Raw genomic sequence first — 17,058 nt, forward strand, 5'->3', positions numbered from 1 at the left:
AAAGTCAATGAACTTGAACGCAAGACCAAATCAAAGATACTAACCCGACTCATGTAAACATGAGACCAACAAAATGACAACAGCTAAACACTCAGCAATCATACCAATACCATGCACACATAAGAGCCAATATGGTTTAACATTTACACACACACACACACACACACACCACCCTGCATGTTTGCTTTTTACTCAATGGTCTCATTGAAGCACAGAAGGAGGAAGAGAAGGAGGCAAGTGAGTGAGACAGAGTGGAGAAAAAAACTCTGGGAATTTACAGCAACAAGATAAATATTCTCAGCTTGGCGTCACCGGGCTACCACACACACACACACACACACACACACACACACACACACACACACTGATTAGAGTGTCAAGAGAAGTAATGTATGCTGCAAATCGGCCATAACTGAGTGAATCTCAGCTAAGTAAATATTATCAGGACTTACAGTGGACTGGAGAGTTGAGTATCCTGACACACTTCGTAATCAATGAGTTGAAGGGGACCTATTATGCTTTCCTATTTTTTGATCTAGAAATGTTTTTCCAATGTTGTATTCCCATGTTAAGCAAAGCATCAGATAATGAGTTTTGTGCATTTGGAAGTGAGCCCTTAAAAACGTTTTGAATGGATCTGCACGCTCTCTTTTACAGAGTTTTTTCTAACATTGAGTTCTACTTATGGCCGCATTGTTGACTAGTAGCTAGCATGTTGGCCACACAGTCAGGAGATCGGTATGATCTGGGTTCGAATCTCCGCTTGGCCATCTCTGTGTGTAGTTTGCATGTTCTCCCCGTGTGTGCGTGGTTTTCTCAGGGTACTGAATGATTGTTTGTCTATATGTGCCATGTGACTGGCTGGTGACCAGTCCAAAGTGTGCATGAAGTTAGCTGGGATAGGCTCCAGCATAAACCCGAAACACAAGAGAGGATGAGCGGTAAATAAAATGGATGGATGGAGTTCTACTGATGTCAATGCCATCCAGACGTTCTTATATGGCTTACAGATTGCCTGCACTCAGTAAACGCTGCTCTACGTATCTGGAAGTCCTCGGGAGGGCTTGGGAGTGTGACCAATCACAGCTGAGTGGGTGTGCCTGGACGTGGGCCGTGGGTTGGAAGCAGGAAATCCATGGAAATGCTGAAGAAAGCAGTGCTGAATCTGGAAGATCAAGAAAGCTTTCTGTGCGGGTTATCATGGGTAGTTGCTCTATAGGAGTCCACAACTCAATACAAAGGGTAAAAAACGAGCGAGAAGTTTCCACAGTCTGTAATCTTAGCAAGACATTAGGAGAACAGTGCGCTTCCAACATTGAGGAACACTTTGGGGAAGGACCTCATCTTTTCTCTGCACTGTAGCACTGAGCACTGTAGAACATCTTCCCAGAAGAACGAGACTTTGTGTTTCTAGGACACGTCCTCATCACAAAGATGAGGATGTGTGCCCCTTTGTAATGACATCATGGAAAAACATCTGAGGCATCGGATGATGTAGCAGAGCAAGCGTCCTCATCACAAAACAAATACCATGATGTCAGGCCTTCAACCTACGCAGACGCCATCTTCACTAATAGAACAGACAGTAGATGCCACTCAGCAGTCACCTCCCTGAGGAGTAGCAAGCCTATAATGGAGGACAACATCACCTCCTACTTAAAGTTTCTGGAGGGCAATTACAGAAAGATGTTGATTGAAAAGTCTGAGCTGTCCAACACCATGAAAGCCAATGAGAAGACGCAGGCAGAATTGCGCAAGAGCACCGTGGAGCTGGACAAGTTCAAAGTGGAGCTGCGCACCGTCAACGTGGAGCTAGACCACGTCAAGGTGGAGCTGTGCAAGACCAACCGAGAACTGGACCACGTCAGAGCCACCAAAGACCAACTGGCCACACAGATGGTCCACAAGGAGGCTCGCTGGAGACGTGAGAAAGAGGAGCTGCTCCGAGGGAAGGAGCCGCTGTACGACAAGGCCGGCCGGAAGAAGAGCCAACATCTGGTGCGTACACAAGACATGATTGATTAGTTCATGAATAACAATTAGCTGTATTCTTAGAACACAATATGTCACCTCCTTTTAGGAGTGCTTTGTCATATCCGCGGAGGACCAGGAGGTGATGGAGAAGAAGATTAACAAGGAGGGGGGTGAGAAGGAAAAATATAGGAATGAGGAGTCAGGGACTGACCAAAAGAAGGACAATGAGAGGGACGAGGACAAGAAAAGCAAAGAGGGCAGATTTAGTTATTCCATGGAGGAAAAAGAGGTGGAGGAGGTGGAGTATGACAACAAGAACCAGGTGAATGGCCAAAGGGAGGAGAAAACAAAGGAGAAAGAGAGGGTGATGGTGGAGAAGGATGAGAAGAAGAATGAGCATAGTGACCGGGGGGAGAAGATGGAAAGGGAGAAGGAGCAAGAGAATGTCAAGGAGGAGTGGAATGAAAAGCAACAAAATGAAGACGAGGAGGAGAATATGGAAAGGGAGAAGAAGCAAAAGAAAAACAAGATTGAGATGCAGAGGGAGCAAGAGAAGGACAAGGCAGAACAGAAGATGGAGAGAGAGAAGAAGCAAGGGAATGACAAAGCAGATGAGAAGATGGAGGAGAAGAGGGAGTGGGAGTGGCAGCCAAGGAAGGACCAAGTAAATGTCAATGTGGAAAATGGACAAAAGGAGGAGGTGAACGAGGAGGAGGAGAAGACAGCATACATCAGTGAGGAGGTGGACATCAACCAGAGGGAGAGGGAAGAGGAGAAAGAGGGTGGGAAGGAGGCAACCATGCAGGAGGAAAAAGGGAGCGAAGAGGAAGCACACAGCGATCAGAAGGAGGACAAAGAGGAGAAGAACAACAAAGAGAAGGATTTTATCCAAAAGGAGAAGGATGTGATTATAGGGAAGGAGGTCAAGAAGCAGGAGGAGAAAAAAAGTCAAATGGAGGAGGACAGGAAGACGGAGAAAAGAGATGGGAGGAAAGAAAAGGAGGCCAAACTTGAGGAGGAGTGGAAAGAGAGGGGAATGAAATTGATGGGGGAGTGGAAGGACAGGGAAAGAAAGGAGGAGGAGAAGAGGAAGGAGAAAGACAGGAAATTACAGGAGGGCTGGGCAGAGTGGGAGAAGAAGGAGGAGGAGAGGAGGAGAGATAGGGAGAGGAAAATGCGGGCAGAGTGGAGGGAGAGGGAAAAAAAGGAGGAGGAGAAGAGGAGAGAGAGGGAGAAACTCAAAGCTGAGTGGAAATTGAGGAAGGAGGAGGAGCAAAGGAGGAAAGACAAGGAGGAGGAGATGAAGGACAGAGAGAGGCGAGACTGGTGGGAAAGTGGGGGTGCGGAGGAGTACCGGAAAGAGAGGGAGAAGACAAACAAAGAATGGAAGGAGCAGGAGAAACTGAAAGCCGAGTGGAAGGAGAGGGAGAAGAAGGAGGAGGAGAAGAGGAAGGAGAGGGAGAGGAAACTGAAGGCTGAGTGGGAGGAGGTGCAGAGGAGAGACAAAGAGAAGAGGAAGGAGAGGGAAAGGAAGGAGAAGAGGAAAGAAGGGGTCAAGCAGGAGAACAAAAAGAGCTCCTTTTTCAGAGGAGCCATGAGCCTCGTCTGCTGCAGAGGAAACAAATGAGGAGACGAAACATCAACGCTGATCGTTGTCTTGAACCATGTAAGCTCTGTAGTCAATCTCCTCCCACCAGCCCTTCACCACAGTTCCTGCGGCCATCTTGAATCAAATATTCAAAATGCATAAGATTCATGACTTGACCGTTTCATTACAATCTTTTTCATCAACATGGCTGCCATCCACGTTTTGTGAGGATAGCCACAAGCTCCTGCTGAGTGTTTTTTTTTTAAGCTCATGGCGGCGAGCGGAGGGGCGGGTCTGGAGCGCCGGTTCCCCAGGTCACTGTCCACTGGAGATGGCATGTCAAGTCGTTTTAATTAAAGCAGCAGGAAGACGTGAGCAACTCTGATCTGCTGATGGCATGAGAGCTTCCAACATGGAGAACTTATTAAATCTCCACTGAACGACCAACGACCACGGCGGGAAATGTTTGGTTCGTTTATTGGCAAGTCTAAAAGGCTTGCTAATATTTCTACCCCCCCACTGACAACTTCTCTTTGGGATATTAAAGACATTTTAATGAGAAGATGTTTGTCTTTTTTTTGTGCCCTTGACTCACCTAAAAGTCAACAGGATGGTTTATAAGACAGTCTCTGAACCTGCTGACCTGAACCTGACAACGATACCAAAAAGGAAAAGTCAAGGTGTACCTAAAACTGTTCAATCATGAAAAACAGTGGTAAACAAAACCATAAACTCACCAAAATACACAATGTCAAGTGATAACAGTCGTGACGACTGGACAACTAATTATTTTTAGATATTAATACATCATTTTTATCATCATTATGATATCATTTGGCCCCAGAGGGTGTTCACACAAATTTTCCCACACTAACTGCAAATCACTTTATATGATGCAAGTACAGTTATGAAACCATGATACTCAGGTTTTTGTGTCCTTTTTTTCCAAACATCAAAATGAATTTTTATCATCACTATACCTCAATGAGGGTTCACACAGATTTGACATTTCAAAATTTCAGACTTTTACCAGACTCAGTAAATAGATGTGTGTCATCAGAGCCGCAAAAATGACACAATTATCCAAATAATTGACAACTAATTCCTATGCAAAAATTGATGAAAAACTGTGATCAACATTTGCCTCTTTTCTGATAAGTTACGGAACAAACTCCCAACTGTTTGGTTCATATTGTTTTGGTCCCTCTAGAGCAGGGGATTTGATTGGTTTTGATCCATTTTGATTATGGATATACTAACTCTATAGGTGCCTGTATCTACGTATAACAAAAGGTATCAGTTCACTTGTAGCAGCTAGCGATGTAGGAAAAAAGTTAACTGTTTAATGGCATACAATTTCTTGGACAAATGTAATGTATTGCCACTTCAACCTGTTTAGGTCACGAGGAGATTGTTCAGTGTTTATTTGAGTTCTGTATCTCTTCACCCATCTAAATTATCCTGATGATCCGAACTCGGAAGTGGGCAGGTCCTAACCTGGAAGTGGGTGTGATCTAACAGGTAACGGGTGGATCTTAATGCTGGGCTTAAAGCTGTAATTTCATTCAGTCATTTTCTCACAAGGGTTGCGGGGGTGCTGGAGCCTATCCCAGCTGTCTCCGGCGAGAGGCGGGGTACACCCTGGACTGGTCGCCAGCCAATCACAGGGCACATATAGACAAACAACCATTCACACTCACATTCATACCTATGGACAATTTGGAGTCGCCAATTAACCTAGCATGTTTTTGGAATGTGGGAGGAAACCGGAGTACCCGGAGAAAACCCACGAATGCACGGGGAGAACATGCAAACTCCACACAGAGATGGGTGGAATTGAACTTGTGTCTCCTAGCTGTGAGGCCTGTGCGCTAACCACTCACATCTTGATCAGAAGTTGCTATATGTATTGTTTGTTATTCAGCTATATGTGTACAGTGCATCCGGAAAGTATTCACAGCGCTTCACTTTTTCCACATTTTGTCATGTTACAGCCTCATTCCAAACTGTATTAAATTAATCTCTTACCTCAAAATTCTACACAAAATACTCCATTATGACAATGTGAAAAAGTTTTTTTTTGACTTTTTCTGAATTTATTAAAAATAGAAAACAAAAAAATCACATTTACATAAGTATTCACAGCCTTTGCTTAATACTTTGTTGATCCACCTTTGGCAGCAATTACAGCCTCAAGTTTTTTTGAATATGATCCCACAAGTTTAGCACACCTATCTTTAGGCAGTTTTGCCCATTCTTCTTATTCTGCAATAAGTCTCAAGCTCCAGCAGGTTGGATGGGAGACGTCTGTGCACAGCCATTTTCAGATCTCTCCAGAGATGTTCGATCGGATTCAAGTCTGGACTCTGGCTGGACCACTCCAGGACATTCACGGAGTGGTTCTGAAGCAAATCTTTTGAGATCTTGGCTGTGTGCTAATATCTACTGTCTATACGGTCAAGGTACATGACCAGTCTACTGAGGTCAAGAGCGCTCTGGAGCAGGTTTTCATCCAGGATATCTCTATATATTGCTGCATTCATTTTCCTTCTATCCTGACTAGTCTGCCAGTTCCTGCTGCTGAAAAACATCCCCACAGCATGATGCTGCCACCACCATGCTTCACTGTAGGGATGGTATTGGCCTGGTGATGAGCAGTGCCTGGTTTCCTCCAAACATGGCGCCTGGCATTCACACCAAAGAGTTCAATCTTTCTCTCATCAGACCAGAGAATTTTGTTTCTCATGGTCTGAGAGTCATTCAGGTGCTTTTTGGCAAATTCCAGACGGGCTGCCATGTTCCTTTTACTAAGGAGTGGCTTTCGTCTGGCCACTCTACCATACAGGCCTGATTGGTGGATTGCTGCAGAGATGGTTGTCCTTCTGGAAGGCTCTCCTCTCTCCACAGAGGAACGCTGGAGCTCTGACAGAGTGACCATCGGGGCCTTGGTCACCTCCCTGACTAAGGCCCTTCTTCCCCGATCGCTCAGTTTAGAAGGCCGGCCAGCTCTAGGAAGAGTCCTGGTGGTTCCAAACGTCTTCCATTTACGAATAATGGAGGCCACTGTGCTCATTGGGACCTTCAAAGCAGCAGAAATGTTTCTGTATCCTTCCCCAGATTTGTGCCTCAAGACAATCCTGTCTCGCAGGTCTACAGACAGTTCTTTTGACTTCATGCTTGGTGTTTGTGCTCTGACATGCACAGTCAACTGTGGAACCTTATATAGACAGTTATTATATTTCCAAATCATGTCCAATCAACTGAATTTACTGCAGGTGGACTCCAATTAAGCTGTAGAAAGATCTCAAGGATGATCAGTGGAAAAAAGATGCACCTGAGCTCAATTTTGAGCTTCATGGCAAAGGCTGTGAATACTTATGTAAATGTGATTTTTTGTTTTCTATTTTTAATAAATTCAAAACATGTCAAAAAAACCTTTTTTCACATTGTCATAATGGAGTATTTTGTGTAGAATTTTGAGGTAAGAGATTAATTTAATTCAGTTTGGAATGAGGCTGTAACATGACAAAATGTAGAAAAAGTGAAGCGCTGTGAATACTTTCCGGATGCACTGTATGTGTGTAAGTGATCCTTGAGACTTTATTCTGTGATTATTTATATATATTATAATTATTTCATATATATATGTTGTGTTGGTGATTCATGAAAAAACGGCAATAAACAACAATAATAATGTGTCAGCTTTGCTGACTGTATTTTTCTCAAAAGGTACTGCGTTCAGTATTACAAGCTGTTTTCCAAATGACTTTATATCCCAGCCAAAACACCCGAAACAAGCAGACAAAAAAATCATTTTTGAGAGGAAATATTGAAATGGCAAACCATTGCAATATTTACTTTACGTTTTTCTGATCAATTATGATTCCCATTTGAGTTCTGGAGCTGAGGGATCCCATACTGACTCAAAACAGTCAAAAGCGGATCAAGTTCTTATATTGTCATCCACATGTCATATCATACAACACCCCTCAACATAGTTACTTAAAAATCAACTGGGAATTGTTTTGTGTATTCATTTTAGATTAGATTGCTGCCTTTAATTCAGCAGGTGCAGTATTTCCCCTTAACACACTCTTCAAAGTATCCAGTAAATTGCCAACCACGATATAGTCCACTTTTTGCCCTATTCTCTCTTTTTGTTTTTACAGTATAGTGCTAAATTGCACAGCCATGTTTTCTGGTTTCTTTTGTATTTCCATGTGTCGGAACAATCAGCGACACCCAGTGTTTTATACTTTTTATTTGTCTGTCTCGTCTTTTTGACGCTTTTCATCTCTCAAAACCTCAACCCCGTTCCTCCCGCCTCCGACCACATCCACATGGTGGTATTATTAAAGTCTCCTGCAGCTGATCCACATCTATGGAGATGTTTCATCCCACTCTCCCTTCAATTTCATTGTCAAGTGGATCACAACCGTCTCTGGTATTTCTTTCTCAAGTGGGTCCGGTCTGAAATGTGGACCAGACCCGCTGGGACTGATTTTGTGTTAAACCCCTGCACTGTTTAATGAATCTAGAACCGTTTTCACATCCAGCGAAGAATACTAACATCAAAGAATGAGAGCCCATCAAGCCCGAGGGCACTCTGAGAAATGAGAGTCACAGACAAACCAGGAGAAGCCAGCGACCCAGTTTGAATACAAAACCAGAACTTACTGACCTTAGCCTAATAAAAGACTTCTAGACAAAAATACAACAAAATCCTTAAAGGAAAAGTGTACTTTTTGGGAAATTTTGCCCATCATTCACAATCCTCATGTGAAACATGAACACATATTTCTTTCCCTTTTCTGTGCATTCTAACACAAGAAAACAAGTCATATAATCTAGCTAGCAATGACCAACATGGGAAATACCTATTTTGACACTAAAGCCCTCACAAAAAAAAACACCAACAGTTTCCCATTTACACACCTGACATAACTATATTATCCAAGCTAAAGCAATATTATTATTGTAGCAGCTAGCATCAAAAACTATTTTTGTCGCTACAAAGACTCAACATGCTCGTTTGCCGTCAGCTTTTTTTTTACCTGCAGACTGGAGCACGCAACTTGTGCTGGAAGACACAGCCATTCCAAAAAGAGCAGACATCATAAGTGTATAATACGGCAAGAAAAAAGTTTCAGTAGTGTTTTAAATGATCAAAATACAGCTGTTATTTTGTTATCAGTGTACGTGTTAATGCATGATCACAGCATGTATATCAAACCATGCAACGTTATTGGAGATTTTTTTTAGAAGGCTTTTTAGAGGTGTGTCCCAATGGTAGCAGTGTAAGCTAGCTGATATTAACTTGTTTTCTCGTGTCAGAAAAGGGCACAGAAAAGGGAAAGATATATGTGTTCATGTTTCACATAAGGATTGGGAATGATGTTCAAAATTCCAAAAAAGTGCAGTTCCCCTTTAAGGGGTCACCTTCTAGGATCTGTCAATGTGGACCAACATCTCAACCGGGACTCAAGACAAAGTGGTCCGACCATCAGAGGCCCCAACACACACACACACACACACACACACCAAACTGAATGAAAGACAGTCTTTCATTGATAAGACAGTCAGTCACATAAACGGACCCTCTGAGGCAAAACAAACGAGACCACCGACACTGGTCTGTACTCCATTGAGTTTGTGTACATGTGTGTGTGTGAGCACTAAGGAGTGTAAATGTGTGTGTTCCTGAGGTGAAACATCTCCTGGAGGAGGTCAGCAGATGATTGAGGGCGCGAGAGGAAGTTTCTCGGCTCCCAAAGGTCCTTTAATCTGACCTAAGAGGTTGCCATGCACACACACAGACACACACTAAGAGAGGATGGAGAGAAGAAGTTGAACTTTCTGGCTAGGTAGAAGCATCAACAAAGCTTTGTGCATTCCTGCAATGTCCGGATGATCTCCTGTTTTTCCAAACTCCATCAGCCACATGCCCACTTAGACTTTTTCACACCAATAGTGGCATTATCTGCACCTAAACTGACCAACAGAGTCTCATGTTCTGTCCAAACTTTCTGAACAAGAACCATAAAGATGCCCCCAAGCTGACTTGAGACAGCAGTGAAAGAGAACGGGCCAGGCAGGACCGAGCGGCCCGTCTTAGTTAAACCCTGTCCAGATCTCATAACCTGCACCACATGTCGGCCGGGTCCGTAAATGTGTGGAGCACATGCAGAACTCTCCAGTCCACTAAAGCAAACACGGTGAGATGGAGTGTGACGTGCACACAGGAAATAAAATGGACTTCAATCGCAGAAATCAGGTTAATACCCAAGGAAAAAAGTCCAAATGTAACATGAGCACACTTCTATATATATACACACATGCACGCGCTCACGCACACGCAGGGAATAAGAGGCCCGGCTGTTAATGGCGGTGGTCCCGCTCCACAGTGGGATCTGTGTTTAGCCATGTTTAGAAGCCCATTTGGGGCCCGATAAATCAAGCGGCTGTCCACCAGAAGCCTCCATTAGGGGCCCCGCAAGGCCCCTGGACGGCCTGTCAGTCACCCCGTCAGTCAGCTAGCCGCCCTCCTCGGCCGTTTGAACTTGTAATTACAGGGAGGCTCAGCTCGGCTTGTCCCGGCCCGGCCCGACTCCCGAGCCCCTGCACCGCCTCCCAGATGGGGAGTCCCGCCGCTCACGCTAACACTAACAAATCGGCGGATGTTTCACCTCCAGAGGAAACAGCGCCGGGGAAAATATTTATGGAAAGTGAAAAAGCTACCGCCCTTCCCTGTGACCCACTTGGTTTCTGATCTCTCTGTTCCACAACTCCTGGAATTCAGTCCTGAGAGTGACAGTCGTGGGTTTCCCCCTGAATTTGAGAGGTTTGCGAGTCCGGATCACACTAACCTCTGGTCGCTAGTGATGAATTATGTTAAAAAGGAGGGCGGATGAAAGCAGGCAGGCAGTGGGATGGGGGGGTGGGGTGCGCTCAAAGCAGCCAGCAAAGTGGCTGGCTTGTCTTGTCCACACACAACAAACAATCCCTCACAGGTCCCACTTGATTCTGAGACTCATCCATCACTGACCTGGAGGCTTCAAGCATCAGGTATTTTTTGGAATGTGGCCACTACAGCCGTCAGACACCCACACAGTCTGAGGAGGCCTGTGAGGAGGCCTGTGAGGAGGCCTGTGAGGAGGCCTGTGAGGAGGTCTGCGAGCTCACAGGAATTCATGAATAAAATATAGAGCTGCAGCGGCAGCGTCAACAGTAGCGATGTGATGGCCTCTCTGCCCCCTGTGGCCAGACACGGCTCTCACTGGGCTGCCGCTCCTCTTATCTTATGCAACGTATTGACAAATGCTGGTCTCAGCATGTCCAGACACACCGCTAACGAGGAGAACTCCTTTCTCCTCCTTGAAGCCATCAGCCAAGATTGATGCACAACATGCAGCTGAAAGAGGTGCCTGCTTCTCTAGCATTCCCGATTGGCCGCACATTCCTTTGCAACAGCAGGATTGCTGGCAAGATGCTGCTGATTCACCAGGTGAACACGGACACAAGTTCACCGAGTCAAATCACACCAGATATCATTAGCTTGTGTGCCTAATGGAATGACCTATAAGTGTATGCCTCCCAAGAAACATACACTGAGATGTTTTTATCAAAGTCTCGCCAGCGTGATGCACAGCCATGAAGTACGTTCAAAGTGCTGACGTGGGCTTGATGCTGATATGAATTATTAATGGGACCCATACAGTGCATCAATCTGCCAACTAGCTGTCGATAGCCTCCATTATAGCGGTCGTGTATACATTACACCGCGTATAGAGTGACCTTCCCGCATACCAGCGGCAGTATGGATGGCGGGAAGACCTGGACCGAGAGACAGAACGTGTGACGCAGCAGACGGCCTGTGAAAGTAATCAATGAAAGCTGTCACTATGTTAGTTTGCACCACATGCATGCATAGTGGGACCCAGGGACACACGCACACACTGTAATATACGTTGAGAAAGAATGCCGCCACATGGGCAATTACAAGTTGTATCTGTTCAAAGTTATGAGATTTCACGCCTGCCTGCAAGTGTGTGTGTGTGTGTGTGTGTGTGTGTGAGGGAGAGAGACTGGTTGTGTGCTCACAGCTAATCACCCTGAAACAGGATGTCCATAAATCATCAAACTACAACTCTCACGCTGTAAATCTACACTAACACATCAACACTATAAATGTGTGTGTGTGTGTGAGTTCCTGAAAGGGAACAAGACGAATACATTTCAGCGACTGACAGGTTGCAGGGAGCAGGATGAGTAAGTACGGTGGCGCAGCCTTGAGTTTACTGACATGTTTGAATGTTTATGTGATTGCACACTGTATTCAGTCATTGCACACTGTATTCAGTCATTGCATTTTGAGCTACAGCTCACCACGGACCCCAACATTTTCCACTAAAAAGGATGCAGAGGCAATTTCAATATTTCTAAACATTAGTATCCAACGTTAGTCACAAAAGTTCAGTTCCATTTATCATTGTTGTTGTTGCTGTGCTTCAGCAATCAGTATTTTCCACAGTAACAGTCAACTAAAGCCCACTAATGGTGTGTGTTTCTGTGTTTGTGTTGTTAACCTGGCTGTAAGTGGCATCCAGCAATGTGTCCAAGTTCTGCAGGGGTGCCGGGGTTTTGTCTTTAAATCGAGTCAGCAGGCGGCGCTGGATGGCTCTGAACTGGACGGCGCGCTCGGACAGGAGGTCCTGGTACTTCTGAGCGCTGACGCGAAGCTAACACAAACACACAATACAAGAAAGTATATAGTAGACAGTTTATTTATGAATATCATGTGAATAGATGATCATGTCTACCTGGAAGTGGTGGTCCACAGACAGGAAGTACTCCTGCAGGGGAAGTGGTCCAGCGACACTTTTCTTGAAGTCATTAACTCCTAATTTGGAGAAATGAAGGTCGACTCTGTGGACCAGCTCCTTCACCACCAACCACATGTCCTCAAAGGTGTTGCTCTGAATGCGGTAACGCTCTGACACCCAAATACACATATAACAATCACTACTATACATTCCTGTATGCTTTTAATAATAAAAGAATATAATTACAAGGAGGGCAAAACAGACTCACGGGAGGTCTTAGAGGCCAACACGGTTACATTGCCGCCCGACAGGAAGTGGAAAGCCAAACTGTTTCCATCGTTATCTTCCGACTTTGCTGCAAATTCTGCAGACATACAAAGAAACACGACAGAGTGATGCCACTGATAGGACAGCCTGTCACGATGCACGACGCCAACAAAGGCAACAAAATACTGTCACACTGCTAAGAGGACGTGCGCACACACACACACACATAATGTTTAGTCGCCACAGCAGCTGATTACAGTAGATAATCAGATTACTGGAAACAAAGATTTTACCTACAGTATATATCTAAAGACAATATGCATACATGGACAGTGTACATTAGGTGTGTCCAAATATAAATATGTGGCCCGGGAGCCATTTATCGCATTCTTATAAATGCTCATTCTTATGGGTCCACAGGCAAATTCTAAAAATATGTAGAATGACTAAAAAAACTAAAATATATACAGTATTATTTAAGTATAGTATTTAAATATAGATAACTTATTAGCATATTAAGTGGTGTTAACCTTTTCTTTTTTTTCAGTATGCAATCCTCAGTGAAAGTTTGGACACCCCTGATGTTTATTCCCATCATTGGTGTGTGTGTGTGTTGGGGCCCGCACGGTGGACGAGTGGTTAGCCTGTCACCACACAGTCAGAAGATCCGTAAGACTTTGGTTTGAATCTCCGTTTGGGCATCTCTGTGTGGAGTTAGCATGTTCTGGGTTTTTGTGGGTTTCCTCCCACATTCCAAAAACATGCTAGGTTAATTGGTGACTCCAAATTGTCCATAGGTATGAATGTGAGTGTGAATGGTTGTTTGTCTATATGTGCCCTGTGATTGGCTGGCCACCAGTCCAGGGTGTAACCCGCCTCTCGCCCAAACACAGCTGGGATAGGCTCCAGCATACCTGCAACCCTAGTTAGGATAAGCGGCATAGAAAATGATAGATGGGTGTGTGTGTGTTGTACCAGGAAAGATGGTGCTTGGGTCCACTGGGGGTTGGTTGGTGTCCACGGTGATCTTAAAGTTGCTGGTTTTGTTGGGAGAGGACGCAGTACAGACGAGTGCAAGAGGAAGCGTGAACCTGGACTGAAGAACATGAGGGACACCTGGAACAAAATACAATAAAATAAAATTATAAAGTGACTTTTCATGTGCTTAGTCTTGGGGACACGTTGAGGTGGGACACTCTAGAACAGTGATTCTCAACCGTTGGGTCATCTATTCATATTCTCATAGGTGGGGACAATGCTACCTACTAAGATGTTGAATGTGCCGGCTCAGTCTCTAGTTGAGCCTTAGAAAGTGTTTAACTGTGTTTTATGATAATTATATATCAGCTGTTTAAGTGGAATGTGCATCTTAATGTATCATATTTTAAGGTGTTTGAAATGACCATGTGAACTTGGTAGCACGTATATGGGATTTCAATGTCAGCACTTTATCATTTTAGGGATGTCAGCTTGTTGTTGTGAACACAGTATCACATGTCGGGCTTCCCATGCACACAACCGCCATTTGTGAAGACAGTGGAGTATGCAGACGACAGTCACAGTACACTTTGACAACGAGAGACCCAACATCAACAGCGTGATGCGATCCAAAAGGGAAGTCATTTGAAGGGGGAGCGGCAAGCGGAGGCCAAGTCTAACATTGTTGTGAAACACTGCTGAGCTTGGCAGAAATCTACACTTCGCTGCAATAACACAGGCAGCAGAACAAGCAGTGGAAATAAAAGAGAATCCTATGAGAAATGACAGCTGCCATGTGGGTGTTTAAACACGGAATGTTCCAGGTTATTGCCAATAGCAGTAATTGCCTGCAACTACTGTGAAGTCTTTCAGTGCGGGCGCACAATTATCATGCGATGATGTGAATAATTCAATTGGGCTTGAATGAACAAAGTGAGGGAGACGAGGCGCAGCCAAGCCAAACTGGAGCGATGAAGAAAGAGCGCCACAATTATCCCTCTCAGCTACTGTCTCATGCATTTGGATGTTTTCTCAACATTCTACCCCTCCAGGCCCTCCACCAGCAGGTGCCCTCAGCATGAAGGCTCCAGCTACGAGCCAAAGCAAAGAGTCTTTGGGTTTCCTGTGACAAGTGTTTTTGGGAGGTTGCGTTAGGGTGAAGGAGAGTCCTACAGCGTAAAACTGGGAACTTGATCTCGGGTGGAGGAAAAGACAAAAAGCAGAGCCATTTAAAGTAGAGAAGACACTGTGGGAAAGAAAATGACGATGCTCTATGGGCTCAAAAGTGTGCTGCACTGTGGCCAAGTGGTTATCCACACAGGTGGAAGATGTGGGTTTGGATCTCTGTGTGGAGTTTGCATGTTCTCCCCATGAGTGGAGAAAGGGTTTTCTGTGGATAATCTGGTGTCCTCCCACATTCCAAAAACATGCTAGGTTAATTGGCGACTCTAACTTGTCCATAGGTATGAATGTGAGGGTGAATGGTTTTTAGTCTACTGTATATGTGATCTGCGATGGGCTGACGACCAGTCCAGGGTGTACTCCGTCTCTTGCCCAAAGTCAGCATACACTGTGAGCCGAATAAGGCCTAGAAAATGAATGAATAAATCTTCATTCTTCATCTTAAGAAGACATTTTGGACAATTGTAGGTTTCCGATTTTGTGGGAAAACTTTAGGGAAGACTCTTTTCTGTTTCTGTTCAGCTCCATGAAGGCATGATTGGAGGAGTTTGATGTGGAGGACCAAGAACAGATCCAACATCAGTGACCTCTGAACTCATAAATGGACACAATCCAACATCTTATAGAAAGTCTTCCCAAAAAAGCGAAGGCACTGCAAAGACTTCCTAGAGGTGGAATGTGTCCCAAGGGGACAATAATGGTTGTGAAATGATTGTCTGTATTTGTGTTATTAACTGCAGTCATATGTTTTTGATTAGGAAGTACACACATCAGTGTACAAGACAGCAATGACATAAATCCATATATGTCAAACATTTACTAGCTGTCATGGAAGCCAAAAGCAGTCTTGCTATTTGGACTGAGAACCTGACATCCACTATAGTCTTGGACACCTCAGTTTTCGTACAGCACCGTTTTTTTGTAGGATTTTAACAAAAATGATTGCCAAAAATCCTGTATGTCTTGGTTTTCCTACACCGTCTTGGTTATCATATGGCTGAACAAAGCATTCCGTATGTTGGTGACTCATTTTCATAGACAAGGCGCGGGAGCGGCGTACCTGCCCAGCGCCGCGCCTTCCACCAGCATTCCTGCTCTACATCGCCAAATAGGAAAACCTATCTCCTCCTCATCTTCCCTGAGGAAAACCGAAGAGTTGAAATCCATCCTACATCCAGATTTTAACAACCAACTGCGTTGCCTGTTGGCTCGTTTGCATACTAACAGTGATTGGATGTTTACTGAGGAGAGGGGCGATCTGGACTATGAAAAAGCATCCAGCACAGCCATGGAGATGAGTGATGAGTGGAGCTGTCTTGTGCTTTTTCTGGTGGGGTTTTCACTTCTAAAATGTTGATTTGGGGAAATCCCACAGTTTTTATATTTTTTTATTATGGCTGCATTACAACCCATGAAACAACAAAGAAGGCAAGAAAGACTATATGATTCAGGAAGAGGCCAGTGTGTGTAAAAATGATTGTACCTGCTGCTGAAGTTTTCAATACAACTCCACTTGTCCGCTCAATTATTCATTCTGAAATGTATTATTCCTGTTTCCATACGTTTCGGTTTCTGTTGGACTTTTTGGAAGGAACTCATGATAAAAAACTGCATATAGAGGACATCTTCAACCTGTGTGTTACTACATGGTGAGGAGTCATGCTGGTGTCATCAAACCTCCAAGCCTTGAACCCCTGCTAGCAGTGCTCATCACGGTATTCAAACAATCCAAGTGTGTGTGGTCGCTTCTGCTGATACTTTCCAAAACAACTCTGTGCAGAATAAAAGCATGTGCACTTGATTTGCAGCGATACAGTACACCAGTATGCACGGTGTGTGAGTGCATGTGTGTGTGTGTGTGAGAGCGAGCACCTCTACTGGGCCTCTCAGCCCACTATAGATCACAGTACATCCTATTTTGCATCAAAGCACACGGACCCAGACAACAAAAGCAAACACTGGCTGACGACTGGGAACACTACTGACTACTCTATGTGTGTGTGTGTGTGTGTGTGTGGCAAAAGAAATCATGGATGAAGATTGAAAACTTGATATTTTTATTCATAAAGCAAAGCGATGTGTGCACAAGCGTACATGTATGTGTGTGTGCGTGCGTGCGTACTCCTGGTGGGGATCACATTACAGAAACATAAACGGTAGGCTGCAGTTTCTTCCTGTTTATACAGTACAGTGTGCGTAGGTGTGTGTGTATCTCTGTACAAAGTTTGAATGCGTGTGCGCATGTGT

General features: G+C 44.5%; 2 protein-coding genes across 3 annotated transcripts in view; one reads left to right on the top strand and one right to left on the bottom strand.

Annotated features, from left to right (window-relative positions):
• The window catches only part of bbs9 (Bardet-Biedl syndrome 9), a 105,306-nt gene that overhangs the window by 64,939 nt on the left and 23,309 nt on the right, over window positions 1-17,058 (bottom strand). For both annotated transcript variants that reach the window (XM_058053031.2, XM_058053030.2), the window contains 4 exons: window positions 13,627-13,767; window positions 12,653-12,748; window positions 12,382-12,554; window positions 12,148-12,300 (listed from right to left, as the gene is read on the bottom strand). In XM_058053031.2, coding sequence (XP_057909014.2) covers window positions 12,148-12,300; window positions 12,382-12,554; window positions 12,653-12,748; window positions 13,627-13,767 — 563 coding nt within the window. The remainder of the gene's footprint in view (window positions 1-12,147; window positions 12,301-12,381; window positions 12,555-12,652; window positions 12,749-13,626; window positions 13,768-17,058) is intronic.
• On the top strand, window positions 1,613-3,720 carry LOC144898479 (uncharacterized). The gene is made up of 2 exons (XM_078790486.1): window positions 1,613-1,998; window positions 2,081-3,720. The coding sequence occupies exons 1-2, from the start codon at window positions 1,633-1,635 to the stop codon at window positions 3,599-3,601; spliced, it is 1,887 nt and encodes a 628-aa protein (XP_078646612.1). The 5' UTR covers window positions 1,613-1,632; the 3' UTR covers window positions 3,602-3,720.

The sequence above is a fragment of the Doryrhamphus excisus genome, linkage group LG5, assembly GCF_037039965.1.
Source record: "Doryrhamphus excisus strain RoL-2023G ecotype Guam linkage group LG5, RoL_Dexc_Guam_v1.1, whole genome shotgun sequence".
Lineage (NCBI taxonomy): Eukaryota > Metazoa > Chordata > Actinopteri > Syngnathiformes > Syngnathidae > Doryrhamphus > Doryrhamphus excisus.

Coding starts and splice junctions, on each gene's coding strand:
- LOC144898479 (XM_078790486.1), top strand. CDS start 1,633: ATGGAGGACAACATCACCTCCTACTTAAAGTTTCTGGAGGGCAATTAC. Junction 1,999..2,080: donor GGAAGAAGAGCCAACATCTG/GTGCGTACACAA, acceptor ACCTCCTTTTAG/GAGTGCTTTGTCATATCCGC.